General features: G+C 48.3%; 1 protein-coding gene across 1 annotated transcript in view; it reads right to left on the bottom strand.

Annotated features, from left to right (window-relative positions):
- The window catches only part of MGAT4B (alpha-1,3-mannosyl-glycoprotein 4-beta-N-acetylglucosaminyltransferase B), a 52,896-nt gene that overhangs the window by 7,937 nt on the left and 24,784 nt on the right, over positions 1-20,175 (bottom strand). The window contains exons 2-8 of the mRNA XM_059825161.1: positions 8,112-8,291; positions 7,283-7,423; positions 6,317-6,450; positions 3,668-3,714; positions 1,446-1,559; positions 1,128-1,203; positions 636-750 (exon numbers count right to left, since the gene is read on the bottom strand). Of these exons, the coding sequence (XP_059681144.1) occupies positions 636-750; positions 1,128-1,203; positions 1,446-1,559; positions 3,668-3,714; positions 6,317-6,450; positions 7,283-7,423; positions 8,112-8,291 (807 nt within the window). The remainder of the gene's footprint in view (positions 1-635; positions 751-1,127; positions 1,204-1,445; positions 1,560-3,667; positions 3,715-6,316; positions 6,451-7,282; positions 7,424-8,111; positions 8,292-20,175) is intronic.

The following is a 20,175-nucleotide window of genomic DNA, read 5'->3' on the forward strand; positions in this document are numbered from 1 at the left end:
TCTACGTAAAGGAAATAGCATGCAGCTCTGTTTTATGTACCAGCATTGCTAATACAGTTCCGGATTCAATATTCATCGCAGAATTAGAAAGCATCAGTGCCTCACAGGTCACAACAGTATCAAAAGGTCTAAAACTCTTCCATTCAGTAGGGAGAAATAAGGATGAAAAACATTCAGCCAGCTGCAGGACAGACCATTTCCTGCTCTGAAAACTACAAGTTTTAAGCCAGTCAAACCAGTATCCAAAATAACAGATCAAGCTGCTACTGCAACCATGTACTGCCGTTCCCAAAATAGTTCTGTGCTGATGTAAACTTCCTTTTGCACACTCTTAGGCAACTCCAGATCCCATCCAGCCTAAAAGCTACTGGTCACGTCTAAGCTGTTCGGCTGTCAGCTGGGCCACTGACCAGATTTATTTTTATTAAAAGTGAGTATCAGCAGTACCAGCTGTGAGGATCTTTCTCCCCTGTGCAAACTCAAGCGTCAGTGCAAAAATAGGGAGGGATCAAGTCCAAGTATTTTACCATCTCGTGGGGACAACTCGTTGGACCAAGAGCATAAGTGCTTGCAAGAACCGTCAGGCACTTGTGCCCCTGCCTGATGGGACTGGGGTGAGTGGGGGAAGACGTTACCGATAAACCCCAGCTGAGAAAACTCCAGGATCATCCACTCCTCGGAGGGCTGCTGCAAGGCAAAGTTCTTCATTGTGCTGAGATAGTTTGGTTTGGCCACAATATCATCCTCCAGCTGCAAGAGGAAAGGACACTCAGTGCCAATGACCCATCCAGGTTCCAGTAAGAGCTTCTCTGTGCGGAGCAATCGCGCTGTAGACCGGGGGAAAGCTTTGGCACAGACCTAGTTTATTTTGGAAGATGTTTCAAGCAGATTTTTCTCACCCAATCTAACAGGTGAAAGAAACAGGGATTTCTGCCCTCCCTAGGCAGGAGGTCTCCAAGTCTAAAGCATCTTAGAAACCCAGCTTTTGAACCTATCCAGTTAAAACCCGCTCCCGCTCTCCTGCATCACACAACTGGACATGCTCTTTGCCCTCTCTCAGCTGGGTATGAGCCACAGTCAACTCACAGGTACACCCACCTCCCCTCCGTCCCCAGCACCAAACCCACCTGCACGTAATATATGCCTTTGGACTGGGCATACATCATTAAAAAGCAGTAGTCGAGGTTCTGCTTTGTCCTCCACCTGCAAGAGACAAACACAATGGGAGTGCCGATCTCTCCTGGGGTACCGGGCTGCCCGGGGGAGCCAGCCGAGGCTGGGTTTAAGCCAGGAAGGTGACACAGCTCTTGGAGGAGGGGATGGCATCCAGCCTCTCCCTTCTGTTCTCAAACTGGTCAGCTAAGAGTTACTGGAAAACTCAGCGGGGTAGATACTGCAGTTACTTAATTCAGGGATTGCTTGTTTTCAAGTTCATTGATTCTTACCTGACTCTTTCCTTGGGGTCCCCAAAGGATTCCCGCAGATGGGAGAAATCAGGATAGAAATGCGGAGATGGGGAAATTACCTCCAGGAGACCTGAGTGTATTTCCTTTGGGAATCTGAGGGAGAAAAGCAGCAGTAAACAAACACCTCCATGTCTGACACACCATTTCATAGGCCAAATCGCTGGGTAAACACTGAGCTGCAGAACCAAACAAAAAACACAGCCTCCAAGATAAAACTTCCCCAGCAGCTAGTGCGCTTCCAGGCCTCACCGAAGGACATCAGCACGGAGTTTTAAAGCTGTTCTCTCCCTCCCTCAGTCTCTAATAGCCCCATGTCTGCGTGCTCCCCCCCAAACATCCCTCCTCCCTCCCTCCCGCACACACGGGTGAGTTTTAAAGACCATCCGTGAGCACCGTGTACTCTCTACAGGATTAGATGGAAGTGCAGACCTGCGCACCAAAGAAAGGACTTGCTGGCATTACTGGCATTTAGAGATTTTCTAAATGCATCAGTAATTAAAAGCCATTTTGCAGAGTTTATGTTATGCATTTCTGATAAGTTACTTAAAACACTGCTGCGCTGTAGTTAGAACAGCCAGCAGGAATACTACCTAGTTCCCTTATGCTGATAAATCAGCGTCCCTTTTCCCTACAGTGCGGTTAAGAACCCTTTAAAGAGTCAAACTGAAACAGAAAAAAATGTCACCCATCTGAAAAATTGGTACGTACAACAGCCTTGCAAGCAATACCCAGAGAGATTACTGTAACTGTGAGAGATAAGCAGGAAAACCAGTTATTTTTATACTGCCTTTTTGAGAACATTTGGTGCAAGGCTGATTTCCTTTGTTTGTGCAGACTCTGGAGGACGGGAGATGGGGCAGAGGGAGACAAAGCAGCAAGATTGCCAAAAACTTCTCACTTATTTTTCCCTTCCTTGTTCCCTCCTTGGGACTGGCAAGATTTTCAGCTAACATTTTCAAATCTTCCCTTCCTCAGGCAGCAGTGAAACAGAAGCTTCTCATTGAGCTGACAAAACCTGTACCAAAGCAGCAACAGCTTTCTCCCTCCCGCGATATGAGCTCAGCCTGCCCTGGCCCCACACCACCTCAATTCAATTTGGAGGAAAAATAATTTCAGTGAATCAGGGAAGGGCAGGAGGCACTGGAGAGGGGGACAGCGAGAAATCAAATAATTAAGTCAATTAAAGTTTCAGGCCTTCTATGCAGAAGCACCCTCTGCAGCAGCGCCCAGTAATTTCATCAGGAGCCATCGGACAATCAGTCCATTATCCCCCGATAAGTGCGTCCTCCTGCCAGCAGGCAGAAGGAGGGGAGCTCTGCCAGCTCCTGCTCAGCAAGATGGAGGGCTCTGTTTCAGCTCTTCTGCAAGTGCCCGGGAACACAACCCTCCCCGCACACATCCCAGCCCCTCTCCCATCATTGGCTCGGGGACGCGGGGCGCCGGGAGGATGCGCTGCCCTTTTGCATCTCCTTCTTATGGTGACTGCGATCCTTTGGAAACATGCAATCGCAGGAGGTGGACGGGAGTCACAGCCTCTTCTCTCGCCACCTTTTTCTTTTGCCTCTGAGCTCTGATGCTGTTAACGCCTGGCCCGGCTCACGGTTAATAATCCGTCACCGGCTTCTGCCTAAACAGCCACAGACGAAGCTGCAAAAGCCACTAAAACTCCAGGACATAAATAGCAGTTAGCCTGCGAGACAAATGTAACTAGCGCCTAGAACAAGGGGAAAAACAAACAGGCTGGAGCGGGAAGAAAAATGGATCACGGATTTTAAAGCAAAATAAGGCAGGAGCATTTGGGTGTGCTTACCGCACTGCCCAGTTGCTCTGACTCCGCAGAGCAGGTAGAGGGCTGCACTAGACACAGAAACAATTGCCAGGATCACTGGAAATTTAAATAATCCCATTTTCTCACAACGCCACAGGACAGAAAGAGCAAAATGAAATGGCATGACCGCGTGTGTTAAATACTGCAAGCACAAAGCAGCCTAATGGAAGCTACATATGGGATGCATTTTAGAACGAGCAGAAAGTGGAAGCAGCAATAGCAAAGACAGCCCAGAGTTTAAGAACATTAAAAAAACCCAAACAACAAAAAGATACAAAAGGGAAGCAGAAAAGCGTGTTCTCCTTAATGAAGCCGTTCCCTGGCCTCGCTACAGGCACAGCCCGTACCGCTGTAGTCATTTGGAAGTGCTTACAAGTTTTTGATATTTTCTGCCACTCCGGCTGTGTACTGCGGATCCGTCTGAAAACAAAAGATAAGCAGTGTTAGATCCTCCAGCCTCAGCCTGGGCCCCCCATGGCTCAGAAATCACCTTCAACACACCCCGGGGGTACTGTCAGCACCTCCTTCATGTCTCCTTTCATCCAGTTTAACCGCTCTCCCTGTGCTGATGGTCTCCTAGGAGCCCTCCTTTCTGGCCAGTGTTACCCAAAGGCATCACGCACCAGAAACCACCCCAAAGGGCTGCACGTCTTCCCCACGTGCTCTCCTGCCACTTCGGCCCCTGCCAGCACCAAGCCTTTGCACAAAGTGAGCTATTTATTTTTTTTCTCTATGCACACTGCCTTTCATCCAAGCAAATACTCTTGGCAGAAAAGGATTTCCACCCCTTTTGTGAAAAAGAGAGGTTTATTTACAAGCATGCATTTTTCATTTCAGGTTCATTTTGAGGCTTTTCTTCTGAAAACAACAGTTTGTTCCTGCAATCAACCTGGCAACCTGTAACAGTTGGGAGGCAGAGGTCAGCATTGCCGCACGCCGCTATCTGCAGGCGAGATAAGTGCAAACATGGGGACAGGCACCGGACAGAAACCATCTGCACAGCCACTGGGAAAACAAAATCCAAGCACAAAGGGCAGGAGACCCAGGAGCAAAAACTGTGCCTGCTTCCTGGTGGTGGCATTGTTTTGGGAGGTTGTACGGACCACGGGACCACGTGTCCCGGGCAGATCTGCAGACACAGCCCTGCAGAAGCTGGGACTGGCTGCTGCTGTGCCCGGTGTTGGGCGGAGGCGAGAAGTGAGACGCCGGGGATGTGTGTCACAAGCTGAGGCCAGCGCTTCCACGCCGGACCGGTGATAAGGGAGTGTTTTCTTGAGAGGAAAAAGGTCCCTTTCCCAAACAGGGCTCAGGCTCCTGGTGCTGGACTGATTTCTTACCCCGTTGCTGCCAAGAAAACAGCAATGGGAAAAACAAAGGCAGGAAAGATGCTCCTGGCTTTGGAAGCAAACATGCAGCTCGGCTCCAAGTGGCCGGTCACCACCGAAACGGCAGGTTGGTGACAGCCGCACCAGCCAGCTCGCCCCGGGGCTCCCCTCCACCAGCCACGGAGCCCCCGGCTCTCCCAGGCAGTCCGGCCACCATGGATGACATCCGCAGTGGTTAGCGGTGGCACTCAGAAATGAGAAGTCTCCATCACAAAAAGGACATTCAGTTGCTCCACTTGTTGTCCTGAGTCTCCAAATTACCCAGCGTCCGCTCCAGGTTCATACCACCACTCCGCTATTTGCTCTTTATCCCGTGCCTGAAGAGTCCTAACAAGCAATGCCAAGTGCAGGCACACTGGGAAACACTTTGGGAAGAGGCAGAGCAGGCACAGTGGTGGGTGGTACTTGCACGGGAGGAGGACCCTGTGTAGCTACAAGAGCAAGCTTGGCAAGAGGTCAGTGATGGTAGTGGTGATCTGCAACAACTACCGTTGCTGTTACTGGGCTATGGCACGTGTGCGCCTGTACTTCACGGTATCGGAACTAATTTCTTTGTTGTTCACTTCCCTCGTCACAGGTACACATGGAAAGTCAGGTGCTGCCTTCACAGCGTGCACCCTATTTTCAAGTCAACTAAAAAAAATATATTGCTGCAGTCCTAAATAGAAGATGGTTTTGGTCAAGTTGCTTAAAACCTCTCATGCTTTAACTCACCCGCTGTGAAAACAGCCACCAAACCTGTCCTGGCTCAAAGGGAGAAGATGGCCAGGACCAAACCTTGTCCCAGGCACTTTGGGCTGCACCCATCTGTGCACACCTTCTCCTTGTACGAAACACCAGCCAGAGACCCAAAAGCCAAATGCTACTCAAAATGTCAGATTATGAGTAAACAGGCAGCAAACCAAGACATTTATCTTTGTTCCGCTCCCTGTAACATGCCACTGAGGTTTATCTTTCTCACCGGATTTCTGGAAATTAAGACAAATGCACTTCAAGCTCAAGAAAATAATCCTGAGGGGAAAGCCACGGAGAAAAATAACCATCTAAACCCATAGATAAAAGCAGCTCTTGCGGATTAATGTACCGAGGCTTTTTAGCCCCTGGATTCAGCAACTGACTCTGGGCTCCAGACACCATACAAAGAGGCATCATATTAGTCTCAGCCCCAAATCAGGGGGCTCTTGGGTTTGAAGAGGGGGTTAGTGCTGTCTTACAGGTATGCGGAGAAACGAAGCTGCTTCAGGAGCGGGTCTGAGAGCTTCCCCAGATGTGGCCACGGGGCTGCTCCAGCAGATTTTGGGAACAACCTCTCAGGCACCCTGCAGGAGCCATCACAATTTAGACCGGAAAGATAAATGCACGTGCTACGCTGGCAGCTGCTAATGTTTGCCTGCTCGCATCCTGACCCTCTCTGGCCTAATCGGTGTTTCGTTTTGGGCAGGGGGCACCTAACGGTCCTGGTCAGATGGCAGCCCAAGGCTGGGCTTATCTGCCCTGGCAAGCGGCAGAGCTGGCCTCCAGGTGGGCAGCCGTCCTGTTTGGCACCGGGTCTGGCAGACAGTGGGATGGGATGGGATGGGGGCCAGGGAAACAGAATAAACAGGGAAGCGAGATAAACAGACAAAGCTCTGTCTTACCTCGGCAATGAGGACGACGATGACGGAGTCCTCCTTCTCCTGCTGAGTGAGCTCTGAGATGAGGGAGTTGAGGGTGTCGGTAAGGTAGGAATGCACCTCCCGCTTCACGCTGGGGATTCCCATCACAACGGACACTGCCCAGGGCCAAGGAGAGATTTTAGAAGGGGGGGGGTGTGCTGGGACGAGACACTTTGCTCCGCTTCCATGACCGCCTCATGGTTCACCTGCTCGGTGCCACGCTCCGTCATTAAAAACCAGCAAGTTGGCAGGTTCCTGGGCTATGTAGGGTTCCCATACTCCTGTCCCCCAGCACAGAACCGACCAGCAGCACCCCGGTGCAGCAGGCTGGCAGGGCACCCATGGCAGTCAGAGAGACTCTTCCTTTTCTCCCCCAAAGACTGAAGGAAACACCTGAAAGCTCTCCCCCTCCTAAGGGCCTTTTCAGCCTCTGAATGGCAACTTCAAGACGACCCTTGTTCTCCAAATCCCTCCCATGGCCAGAAGCACCTCAGTTTAGGAGGGGTAAGTCGGGTCTTTGGCTTTGGGTTGGGATTTGGGAGCAGAGGGGAATCATCTAGTACCCTAAGTCCTACTCCAGATGGGATTTGTCTCCTAAGACTGGTTAGAGTCTCCATGGAGCACCCTGCAAACTATGCTTTCATCTGATCACCTTCCAGGCAAAGTCTAGAGCACTCTGGAGATGGAAAGCAGCAAAAAACATCTGGCAGAAGCATCGAGAACATTTTAGTCCCAGTCAAAGAGCAGAGACAGCACTCTCCCGTAGACTTGCAGATGTGACATGGCTTACCCACCCCATGTGCCACGATACCAAGGAAGCTTGCATGATGCATGCAGCCGTTCCTCCAGTCCCGCTCATCTCCATACCACAGCCAGGCCCGGAGGAAAGGGGAGGGACAGGCACTAAGGTGAGGAAGAGCACCAGAAGCAGCACTAATTCCTATTTACCTCCAGTGCGCCCCTGTCCCACATGCACGGCTGGCTGCAGACTGTTCTCCTTTGACAGCAAATGTGGCAAATGATGGAAGATGGTGGGAAGGTGCAGCACATTCTTGTTGGTGATATTCCACAGTTTTAACTTGGTTTCGTCTTAAAAAGGAAAAGGGAATCAATTGCAAGGAATGGTAGGTAGGAAGCGACTGCAAGGCTAACAGCCTTTTTAGAGCAGCCTGGCCACCCGAGACTACTGCTGGGTTATAAAGAATCAGGCCAACCTTTAACATGCTACCACAAACCCAATTAAAGTTCAGCAGGAGCCATGAGGGCCTTAAAGAAGTCCCAAAATATTTGGGAAGGAAGGGGAAGAATGAAGATAAAATGAAGGTCAAATCGGATCTTTCTGTAGAGATCCAATTTTCTTCAACTGAGCAACTTAAAAAATAAAAAGAACAAACAAATTGGCGAGGGGTGCTCAGCCAGCCTAAATCCTTCCTCCCCCCTCTCTTCGGATACCCATTTTCCATATGGATTCAATACAGTCATAGGAAACGGCATGTATGACTTGCAAGGAAAAAAAAAGCTTGTAAGCAAGCAAATTGGCAAACATCCTCAGCAGAGGCAAATCTCAGTGTTTAATGATGCATATGCACCTCTAATTAAAGAGGAGTTTAAGAGTTCCCAAGTCCCTCTGAACTCCACAATGTGCTCGCGCCGGGGGAGAGAAGAGCACGTCCTGCCTGCAGCCCTGCACACACGCACACGCACGCACACCTCTCTACCTCCTCATTAGCAACAGCTTCAAAACAGCCCAAGATCCTCAACTTCTCTGTTTATTCACCAGATAAGCTGCTCCAGGTCCGGTTTATATCCCGCAGGGCCTGCTTCTCCGAGATGGCTCTCTTGATCTCCTCCAGGACCAGGTTGAGCTCCTTCGAGCGCTTCAGGCTCTCCTGCTCAGCTGCGTGCAGTCGGTCCCGGAGGGCGAGAAACTCCCGCTGGTAGATGTCCACAACGTCACCTGCGGATGGAAAAGAGAGAGAAGCTTTCTCCTCCGTGCCCTGAAGGGTTTCAAGTCGCAAAAGCAATGCCCATCACTCACACCTCCCCTACCTTCACAATCCTTAAAACATGGATTTAGGGAGCTGTGGTCCAGCACGTGCCCATCGGTGAGAGGGTTGGAGAGAGGGCAGTTTAAGTTGCAGAACTACAATTAAAAAGCTACTCCTATTTTTCTCTTTAACTTGGGTTTCCGGATCATATAGAAATATGACGTGGTTCTCTGTGACCAAGGCACGCAGCAAAAAATAAGTTGCATGGTAGTTCTTCTTCACTATATACTCGGAAAAGGGAAGTCAGCTGCTGGCATTAATTTTACGAGCAATATTCTGCACCTCTCTGTAGCTCCAGAGGTTTAGGTGCGTGAGACGGCGACCGCTGGAGTGAGCAATAGAGAACTGGAGTCAAGTGTAAAAGAACTGGAAGCACTGGTGGTGGTGTCCTGTTAAAGCCATGACAAAGCCAAGGAATATCAATATTTTCAATTGCTTGCTCCTTGCTTTGGTTTCCTTATGGCACACAAAGGAAAGAGTTTTAAGAGCACACGTCAAAGTGTGTTCAAGGGGGTAATTCGGGAGACCCCCCAGGCAGCATCTCGAAGCCCTTCTCCAGATGGCACGGGGCATCTCCCAGATGACCCCGAGTGATGGCAAGCGAGATCCTGGCAAGGGGGATGCTGCTCTGCAATGAGATGAGGGCAGGGACAGCACCTCCTCCAGCTTCAGAAGAGAGACCCAAATTCGCATGGCCAGTAGGCATTTTGGGAATCTAACCTCTTCAAAACATGGCAGGATAAAGAATATCACATGGCAATAGCTGCTTGGACGCTTATATAAATCCAAGTGTTTGGATACGCACCTTAAGGATGTATCATAAATGTAACATATAAAAAAGAAACTTTTGATAGGGTAATAAAGCATTTTATTTTGAAACAACACCTTATCACCATGTCCTTGTTAAGCCATAAAACTATCAAGAGCCTTCAGCCGGAACTAACTATACTATAGCTGGGAGTGGAATCGGTTAGCCATTAATGAACCTTCCTGGGCCGTTTTTTACCCCATTATTAACGAAACTACTCATTAAAAATGCACTTTTATCTGTGGTCACTCATGTGTTTTCAGTAAGGCTATAACTCACAGGACTACACCCAAAACAAATTTATCCACTGAATAGTAGACCCTTAGCCCAAACACGACCAGGAGAGCTAATGACCAAAAATACTGCACTGGAACTTCCCAACACGGGGCTAAATATAAAGATACACTGACTGCATCGACAACTTCTATTTTGGGATCCATAAAGAAATAGGAATTCTGAAGATCAGACATACCCAGCTCCAAAGCAGAGAGTTTCCAAGACAACAGTGCTTCCCAGTCCAGCTCCAGGTAATGCTTTTGCCTAGGAAAAGTCTCCCCCATGGGGTCTCTTCCCCCACCCCAAAACCTTCTTAAAGACTCACTGCTTCAACACAAGGGACACCCCCCCCCCCCAGGCAGTCTGGCTCCTATTAACCTTTCAGCATTATTTTCAAAGCCACTGGCACACGGGGAGGGAGCAGAGGAAGTTACGCCCATTTGATTACTCCGTCCATCTGACAACACTTTATTCAGAGAAAGTCGAGGGACAGACATAAACAAGACCAGTCCTTCCTTTTTCCTGTGCAGTGCCGCTCGCTTTCCTCTCCCATCAAGAAAACATTTAAAAATTAGCAGAAACACAGGTTAACACCCAGCTTCGGGAGCTGCCAGGGGAATTCACAGGAGGATGTCAGGCTTTAAACTGACTCCACACGATGAGCTAGACCTTTATCTCCTGGTACCTTCTCAGACATAAGAATATACCTTTTGGCTTCCCAGTGCTCTGGATTATACAGTTTCCTACTTGTATCTTTTACCGGTGGCATCTGTGAACGCCAGCAAGGAGCAAGTCTCGCTCCCCATTTTTGCACAAAACGATGGCAGGAACCATGCTTGTGCAAGGCTGGAAGCATTTGGCTCTCGGCATACCGGGAGGTTACTATCCCGCGGATGCTATCAAAGCCAAATCACAGCTAAAGGCTGCCATTAGATCTTGTTCTGCAATACCTGGAGCAGAGTAAAGGCAAGGCTTTGCACTTAATGGCTTTTTCCAGAGCACTGCACTTTGTGTCAGATTTAGAAGGGAAATGTCACTGATTATTCTGTCACTAATGACCTGCCCACCGAAGCCAAGAGCTGTACTTTCCATTACACTGCAATGGTGATGTGCAGTCAACCATTTGCTGCTTTTCTGGCTAATGGTTGGAAGTGAAATTGTATTTGTTTCCAGTGCTCTTGTCCTATGATGTCTTTGTAGGCTTTCCATTCTTTAATTAAAATTTCATGAAATTTAAAAGCTGATCGATCGTGACCGGTTCCGGTGACAGCTTGAACAGTCCGAGACAAAGCCCAAGACAGGCGTAGTTTCCCATGAATTTCCAGTAATGCCATTTTGCACTCGTCGGTCTGCAGTGACACATGGATGCAGATCTGCCACCTCGCAAAACCCCTCAGCCGCTCAGCCAGGGAGGACTCTGAAAAGCCACGAAAGGCAGCAGAGGATGGGGGGGAATTGGCTAATTGGCTCCCATCTCTACAAGCAAGGTTGGACATAGAAGTGATTTGCTGGTAATGAGGCTGAACAAATTTTTCAGCTAGTGTCAGTTCAGCACAGACCCTTTACTTACCTTTCAAAGCAGCAGCACTCCCTATCTACATATTTATTGTATTCCCTCCCAGCACAAGATAGCAGAGCTCTTAAAATGTCTCCAGACTCAAGCACTGCAGGACAAAAACTCCTAGCTAAAACTGTATTTAAAAAAAGACTCAGCTTACTTTTTCTTGAGAGATAACACATTGCTTCGGGCTTAAAATACACTGGTTTAATAAAGAAAGAAATTCGGCGTTAGGTGACGGTCCGCAGAACAGACCTGGGAGACCAAAACCCTCTCAAACTTGCAGTACTTGCAGCACAGGTTGTGCATGCCCAGTGCCCTGCAAATAACCCATTTCCCACCTTGCCATGCCTAATATTTGCACTCAACGCTCTGTCGCAAGCTGTCTTCAGAAGTTGGCTGGCTGTAAGGCTCCAAGCGTGCATCGAGCAGCTTCATACAAGCCGGCTCTCCGCAGGCCAGAGAAGGCAGCGCTGGGCACAGCTGAGCGCCGGCCGCCATCTGCCCATCCCGGCGCTCCCTGGAGCAGATCTGGGGGTCCTGTATCCCTGGAGCGGGGAGCAGCCTGCGGCGGAGGGACAGCGGCCGTAGTAAGCGTCCGGCTGAGCATCGCTCGCCGACCAACAGCTCCCTCCCGGCTCCCTTCTCTCGCCCCGGCTGCGCCCGGCCGCAGCTGCCAGGCTTCATTTTTTTAGCTGGGGGCCTCCAGCTGAGATCCCTGCGCTGGGTTTGCTGAGCACCATCGGGAACCGCTGGTGAAGCAGCCGGCAGGGATGGCTTGAAGGGGCTCCCCTCCCGGCAGCCGGGATGCGGTGCTGCACAGCGGATGGGCACACGCTGGTGGGGCTCACGGGCTGACCCCAAGCGCCTTAGGTGGGCTCTGCAGAGCTGATCTCTGCAGCCTTCCCAAAGGTTTTCATCCATCCAAGACAGCATCCGTTTAATAAAGAGTATTTCTCTGCGATGGAGAATTCTGTGGCTTCATTCTTATTTAAGTGCCTATTAAGTGCAAACCATGTTTGCTAGCAGAGCTGAGGGCTGGGAGATCTGTATCCACTCTGCTTATCCATTTTCACTTTTTGAGTGAAAGCAAAATACCTAATCTGATCCTAAACCAGCAGACGGGCACAAAATCAGACCAGTGCCAATAAAACCCCCACCTTGAAATCTCACATGGTCATCCATATATATGTGTGTGTGTACATATATACATACACAGTCAGGAATGTTATAATTCTGTATTCTGCATTAGTCTCTCCAATCGCACTCCAACCTCCCAGGGAACCTGTGGTGCATTTTAAACATGTCCGTATTTCAGGACCAATTACTTTTGGTTTTGTTCGCCGCAGATAACCTCTCCCAGCAGAGTGGACCCATGGCCAAAGCCAGACATTTCCCTCCAATTCAATCTTTTCAAAAGCAAATGAAAAGTCTTTGCTAGCTGGATTTGCTTCTCATTAGGAAGACTTTCAAGAGACTTTGTTTAAAAACTAAAAACAACCCCCAAACCTCTAAACCATTTATCTTTACAAAATCTTGGCTTCAAGAGCACAACTGCACCTTTTGACCCATCTGCTGCAAGAGTTCCCAGGGCCAAAACAGTCGAAATAAAGTGTAGTCCCCAGTTCACAACGCAAATGGAGTTGGAGCAGAAAACTAAACTGCCTACAGAAAACTCTGCAATGACTATGCTCCTTCGTTTTATCTAAAGCACCCCTTTAATTAATAACCGTTCCCCCTCTAGGACTTGCAAGGGCCTGGGGGGACTCCAGAGCACACAAACAACCCCCTCCCCGTGCTACAGCATCTATGTTATCCAAAAATGCAACTGGGGAAGCACGGGGAGCCAAGCCAGCGAGCCATCGCACCCCAGCTCGCCACCGTCCCCGTCCCAGCCAGGCACCGGCGCTGCCCATGCCTACCTTCATCCCCAGCCATTTACAGGAGTTCTTGGAGTTAGATTATGATTTTTTAGGGTTTTTTTTTTTTAATGTTTTGATGTTTAATGATTTATATAATGCTGGCACCGCTCCACACATTACACTCTAGATTGCCCTGATTGAATCACAACATTCATTAGGTATTTTGCTAACAGAATTTCACTGCACCATTAAAACAGATATAAGGAGTTACCATGCTGTATCAGTGAATTAAATTCAGCTCCTGAGATGCAAAAAAGGATCATCCTGCTTTACACGGAAATCTGATGGCTTGTGTAGCACACAGGTATCAGGCGCTTCGCACACAGGTACACAGGGATCGGCAGTAACTCCACAATAAACATTTTATACCATTAAAAGCAAAATGTTGCCTTTTGCTTATTTGGCTGTAGAAGGAAGACACCAGCTTTAGAGACTCACCATAAACAAAACCCCGAAGCATCCCCCAAAAAGCCACTGGGAAGCGACTCTGCTGGGGCACGTGGAGCTACAGGTAAGTCGTGACACTAAAAATATTCTCTTCAGTAGCAGAAAGAAAAAGAGAGGACAGTTCAGCATCCAAAATACCCCCCCCAAAGTCACTGCCCTTGCCAGGCAAGATGAAGATTGAGCAGGTCTTGTCTTTCAAATCTAAAGCAACACTAACTGTGCTCCTGTAAGATGAGCAAGATGAGAGATACATCGTCTCCCTTTCCATGAGCCAGTGGACCACTGCTCCCAGCCTTAGACTCGTCTTTTAAAATCATAAATATTTTGGCAGCGTAGGACATATGCAGCCACAGAGAACTCGGGTTGCATTAAGGAATTGAGCACCGAGACATGCCAAGCAACAAATCAAACACCGTCACGGCCAGATTTCAGGGAGGGACAGTATCTGGCAGGGTTGACCTCCCAGAAGGCTCCAACGGTTGCAACTACCTCGCTGGGGGTTGATTCATCCCCATGGAAAGAAAGAGCATTTCAGCAGTGCCATCACCACACAGCAAACATGGATGCTTTATTCAGTAAACATGATGTGACATTTACATCTCCACTGTGTCCCAAACCACCTGGATACTGAGTCAAAACAGATATTTTCTACCTGCTGCTTATAAAAATACACCCCAAGTTTCTTTTTTATAAGTTTCTTCAAACTTTTTTTTTAAGAAAAAAGGTTTTTAAAGCAAAAAAGTTTTTAAAGAGACTTTTTCAAGTTTGTTTATTATATTATGTTATAATTTGTGGTTACCATCAAGACAGAAAGTAACATGGAAAGTAGAGTCTTTAGTACCACTAGAAAGCTCATTATTATTGAGAAAATAGCTCTAGGCGGGGAGAGCAGCAGGCAGGGCAGGGACCAGGGAAGGAAAGAGGCGGCACGTGGGTTTCCCAGCTCAAAGCAATCGAAATGGGTGGCACTGGCACTGACGGGGCAAGCCCCAGAGTCATCATAATCATAGAATGGTTTGGGTTGGAAGGGACCTTAAAGATCATCTAGTTCCACCCCCCCTGCCATGGGCAGGGATACTTCCCACTAGACCAGGTTGCTCAAAGCCTCATCCGACCTGGCCTTGAACACTTCCAGGGAGGGGGCATAATGGGCACGGGCGGTCAAAGCAGCCAGCAAAAATAGCAGCTATGGTTTAGTTCCTTATGTTCATCCTCTGCCCTTTATTTACACTTTGTTTCAGTTCAGTCACTACCTACGGTGTGTGCTATCCTGAATCGGGGCCAAAAAATGTATTTCGATGCCACCACCACTCCAGCACACACCTCAGTGCCATCACTACGCTCCAACTTAGAGCCTGTGCTCAAGCGCCGTCCCAAGCAGACGCAGTGCCGTTCTGCAGCATCAGGGTCCACGGCATGTTACAAAAACTGGTACCCAACCTCCATACCCAGTAAAAGGCGCTGGCTGCCCGGGTGGGCAATGGCAGCAGGAGCGATCCTTCGCAGCCAGCGCCCACCCAGCCGCTCAACCCGGTGCCGCAGAGGCTCTTGTGCTGCCCCCGGGTCAGCTGCTGGGTCTGAGCATCCCACCGCACCACCGTCACGCTGAGCTAACACATCAGCCGGCGCAAGAGGCTTAGGAAAAGTCAGCCTGTCTGAAAAAATGATCCTCAAATAAAGAAAGTGCTTCCACCGGCTGCAATCTGGTGTGTGTGTGTGTGTTTTAATATAGACATTTAATAAGAGCCTGTGGTATATTTAACAGCATTTCAACCTTCAACAGCTCCACGTAATGAGACAGAAATGCATCCCTCCACCGACGGTCGCTACCCAGGGAACACGGGCACCCTTAAGTCACCATTTCTTCTTTCTGCAGCAGTAGGTTTTGATCGTATTCCTGTTGCACGTCTCCTCGCCGGAGTTTAATGTTGTCTCAGCACATACATCCTCAGAAGGAGAGAGGAAAATACATATCCCCTGTGCCTTATTATTCCGAAGTAGCAGCAACTGTTTGCATTTGAGATCCAGTTCAGACAACATTCACACAGATCCTTCCAAAAATAAGCTTTTTTTTTTTTGCTTTTAAAGTCCCACGTAGTAAGTTTTCAGGGATGGGGATGAGTAGATTTCCCATTACGGGGATGGTGAACCACAACGCAATGATGAATGTTCTAACATCTCCTTCCAAGGAGGAGAGCAAGACGCAGGGGTGCCTGCACCCAGACCCAAAAAGCTCCCCAGGGAGCTGCAGGAGGGATGCAGGCTCCGAAGCAAGGATGTAGAAACTCAGAAATTAGGAAAGCGAACAGTGATGCCCACCACCTGTGCCTAAAAGGTCTCGGATCAGGGCAGAGGAGGGAGCAGAAGGCGTCAGACGGCTCTCGGGTACCTGCAGAGCAGGTTTGGGATCTCTTTCTGCAGCCCGGCTCCATGGGTGAATCACACTGAATGATACAAAGAGCTCCGACATCAGGGCGAATCCCCTGGGTTTTACCGTGCCACAAACAAAAACATTGGCAGGCGAGGAAATCCCCGGCAGGTATAAACCACCGCCGGCTTCTGCAAAAGGAACTACTCCTTCTGATTTTTCCTGGGGTTTTATCAACCCATTCAAGGGATTTAACGAGACGGAGAAATCAGATGGCAATTCATTTTGCTGCAAAACACCTAAGGAGGAGAAGGGAAGAGGGCAAATACTGCCATTGCTCTAAAGAGAAAGAAGACAGAATTCAATAGTGAATTTTCACCATAGCAAAAGGTTAACTATCAAGAGGAAGCCGTATGGATTGGCATTAAACCCACCGTCTAATAGATTTAGTGAGGATCTGGAAGAGATGAATTTGTGAAGTAGCCAAATACGGAGCTGACACGGAGATAAATTCGTCAAAGCCAGAAAAGAAGCAAATGACCAGGAGAAAAGGCAACAAAATGGCAAATTAACGCCAAAGCCGATAGATGCAAATTAATCGGGGGGAATCAAGGTGTTTTTCACATGGTTCTTAATTAACAATATTAACTAGGAAGGAGACCAGAGCATCCGTGTCTTGATGCTGCTCTGCAGGCAGGAGCAATCCAGGGAAAAAAAGGGGGCTGGAGAGGGAGGCAAACAAGATGTTAGTCTGCTTAGTGAACGGGATGGGGAATAATAGTATGAAGATTATAACATTATTAAAATGATGCTGCCTAATCCCAGAATAGTTTTCACCTCTTCTGAAAAAGAGTATTATTACAGACTTAAAAGGGGCTTTAGAAGAAGGTAATGAGAATGATCAAAGGCCTGAAAAAAAAGCCCTGCTCTGTGAGGAAAGAAAAAAATAGGGCATAATAATAGGGCTCATGATGAAAAGCATATAAAATAGAGTGATATAATGAAAATATATCACAGACTTCCATTCTCCTTGCCTCAAAATATAGGAGTAAGTAACCATTCAATTCAAGTATTAATTTGAAACTGATAAAAGCAAATGTGTTGCACAGAGAAAGTATATTATTTCTCTGAATTCACTGACATGGAAGAACACTGAAATGAGGAATTTAAACAACGCTGAAGAGCTGGAAGGTGCTGCAAGCACAGAGGCACCATGAGATGGGACTGAGACCAAGGTGGGATAAATCACTGCTCCCCCGATGGTCCCCAGCCTTGTCCGGGTTGGCAGTCCCCTTTTTCCCCATTTCTTGGGAGAAAGATCCCAAATTTCTATGTCTCTCCTCACAACTTAATTAGGAACACTGCAGCTCTCGTCTTCAAAGCACAGCTAATTCATTAGCAATCTAATTATTTACCTGTGTAGCACGAATGCAGCTTTCGAAGCGTTTTTCTCTCAAATGGAAAGTGAAGGCTTTGTGGGTTTTTTAATACTCTTTATTTGATTGGGGAATAAAAACATGCTGAAAGTGAACAAAATAAAGCATTACAGAAGTCATGGGTCATTAAACCTTGAAATAATTGCAGCTCTACAGGATTTTTAAGTGAGGACATCACACAGGCAAACCTGGGTGAGGGGTGGAAAGAAAGGGGGAAAAAAGGGGAATGGGAAAGGCTGGGAGTTTGCACGCGTGGTCAGTCCTGACCGAGCAAACCTGTGCATGATTTAAAAGAAGATGCATTTGCCTAATGCACTGTCCTTCCCTGGCACGGGCAGGGAAAATGCTCTCGGACGCACCTAAAGACAGCGGGAACAGACTCACAGCGGAAAGCGAGTTGCTCTCCTGTATTGAAAATGCACTTGCAGGAACCTGCAGCAGCCTCGTCCGCGTATCGTCGAGGTGCAGGCACGTCGGTCTCGGCGCTGGCCGTGCCATGGGTTTTTTTACCTGGTACTTGTGGCCGTCAGCTTCACGCTGGATTGCAAACCATTGCACGCAGTAAAAACCCAAATCAGATTTGCTTGGCTCTCACCACTTGCGAACCTCGAGACTGGATTTCTTTCCCTTTTGCCTTGTTCTCACGACGAGTACCAAAGCTAGTGAGTAAAACCTCGTGAACCCAAACGACCCCGAAGAAACAGCTGATGTCTGGAGCGCACAGGATCGCGCTCCCGTGGGTGCTGGCAGGGCCCAGCTCTGGAGCTTTAAAGAAGCAGAAAATCCTGAAGCAGAGCAAATGCCTCACAGTCTAAAAGGAACCCCCTTTTTATTACAACCTAATTGTGTTAATAGTGAAACAGAGACCTTCTTCACCAAACCCCAAAGCACCCACGCATCCCGCTCTGTGCCCAGTGCTAACGGCTCGCAAGTCCATCTGAAAGGAATCCCTCCAAGAAGGGAAGCCGATCTTTGCAAAGGTCACTGTGTTAATCATCATGCCCTTTCGCTAGCGGCAGCTGTCGCTAATTGCCTGTGAAGGACTCAAAATGAAATTCCTGTTAATCCTCCTCCCAATATTACTAAAACCCAATATCATCATCCCTCTCCACAAATGACCACGAGCCACCGGCGCTTCGCAGCTGATGGACGAGCTCAGCCCGTCTCGGGAGAGATGCGGCAGTGGCGAGTGGAAAGAGCAGTTCCACTTTGCAAATTGAAGGATAGCTTATTGATTAGCAGCAATAAGTGCCGGGATGTTGTACTTCCCCACCTCCTTGTACAACCGACCATCGCACTCGTCGTTCCACTAAAGTTACCACCAGACTCAGAACAGCCAAAATCCTGGAACAGGAGGAATTTGTTTAATCAATAACATATGAAGCTTTTGGCATGGCTGAGCGTATGAAATAATTTTACAACAGCAAAATAAAGCAATGCTGTCTTATAAATCAAAGAACACATATGGAAAAGTTAAGTGATGTCCTAAGTTGCAGGGATATCAAGGAAATCACAGAAGTTCTGGCTGGAGTCCCTGGCTCCGCTGATGTTAATAGCTGAGAACTTCAATGCAAGTCAGGTTTGACTTCTTTTTCCGAAAGAGTAACTCATTTGCAATGCATGCAACTCTATTAGAGTGGAAGGATATTCAGAGCGTTCCCTTCGCTCCACTGTCTATGTAAATTGTACGTCTTGTCTATCTACAGATCCACAGCAGCAAACAGATTACAATTTCCCTATTGTACCAATGCCCAACCCAACGCACAACTGTGCTGGTCAGTAGAAGCAGATCTTTAAATCACCACATACTGATCACGGGATGAGCTGATCTGAATTGCATTTTGTTTTAGTAGTCTTAAATAATTTGCAGAATGCTTAAAATAAAATGCATACAGAACCCTTTTAAAAATTACTCAGCATTAATATTTGAAATATTTATCCCCCAGGGTGCAGGCTTGTAACGTGAGCACTTAATGGGGTACATTTTCTTCTCTCCAGAGAAAAAACAAGACATTGCCATTAAATAGCACACTTAGACCAACTATAAGTGTTGATGCTATCTGAGGGCTCTTGTTTCATTTTATATGCTAGGATAATTCCTAGGAAGAAAAACATACCACTAAAAGAGTAGGAAGACCCTCTTCTCCCTTTTCTTATTCAGCAGCCAAGAAAATGTGAGAAAGGGTTATCAAATAATGCTGACAGCCCCTCCCACAAAACCACACTAGCTTTCTAGTGCAAAAAAGCCCTTTATCTCTTCCCCTTGCAGAAAACACATCTCTGACATACAAAAAGATGCATTTCCCGACTTGCCAGCAACAGCAACCTGCGGTAATTTAACTTTTCCCTACTTGAAAACCCGAAGCCAGGAGGCCCTGGTTCCACGTCCGACACCCGTTCAGCCGCGGAGCTGCCTGCCCGCCCCGTGCCCGCCGCAGCAGCAGCGTTATTCCAGCAGGTCGGCTCTGCTGGGAGGCACCAGACGCTGGCGATGGCACGGCACACGATGGGGGTTTGCAGGACATTTCAAGGGTAGAAAATAAACAGCTGGGGGAGGAGGAGGAGGGTGCTGACTACACGGGTGTCCTACTGCTAAGACCTTTGGTTGCTTATTTAAACGATGCCTGAAAGCTTCTCAACAAGCCGCTCTGAAATGTTACTGGCATCTCCCACTCCCCCGTGCCGAGCTCCAGGCAGGGAGCGATCTCAAGCCAGGCAGGCTCAGTGGTCAGCCAGAGCATCCTGCTGACCGAGGAGGCACAGGGGAACTGGGATGCCCTTTTGGACAGCAGCCCAAATGGCGAGCAGTTTACATGCCTTATGGAACCACATCCTTAGGGGTTTTACTTCCTTGCAGCGTCAGGTTTACCTAATGGCTTAAAGACAATGCACCGAGCCTTACAGTATGCTGCTTACCACCTCCAAAAATACGTATGCTTCCCGGGACCGCAAGACCATGGTATTTATGCTGAATTTCA

This window comes from Gavia stellata, chromosome 16 (genome assembly GCF_030936135.1).
Source record: "Gavia stellata isolate bGavSte3 chromosome 16, bGavSte3.hap2, whole genome shotgun sequence".
Lineage (NCBI taxonomy): Eukaryota > Metazoa > Chordata > Aves > Gaviiformes > Gaviidae > Gavia > Gavia stellata.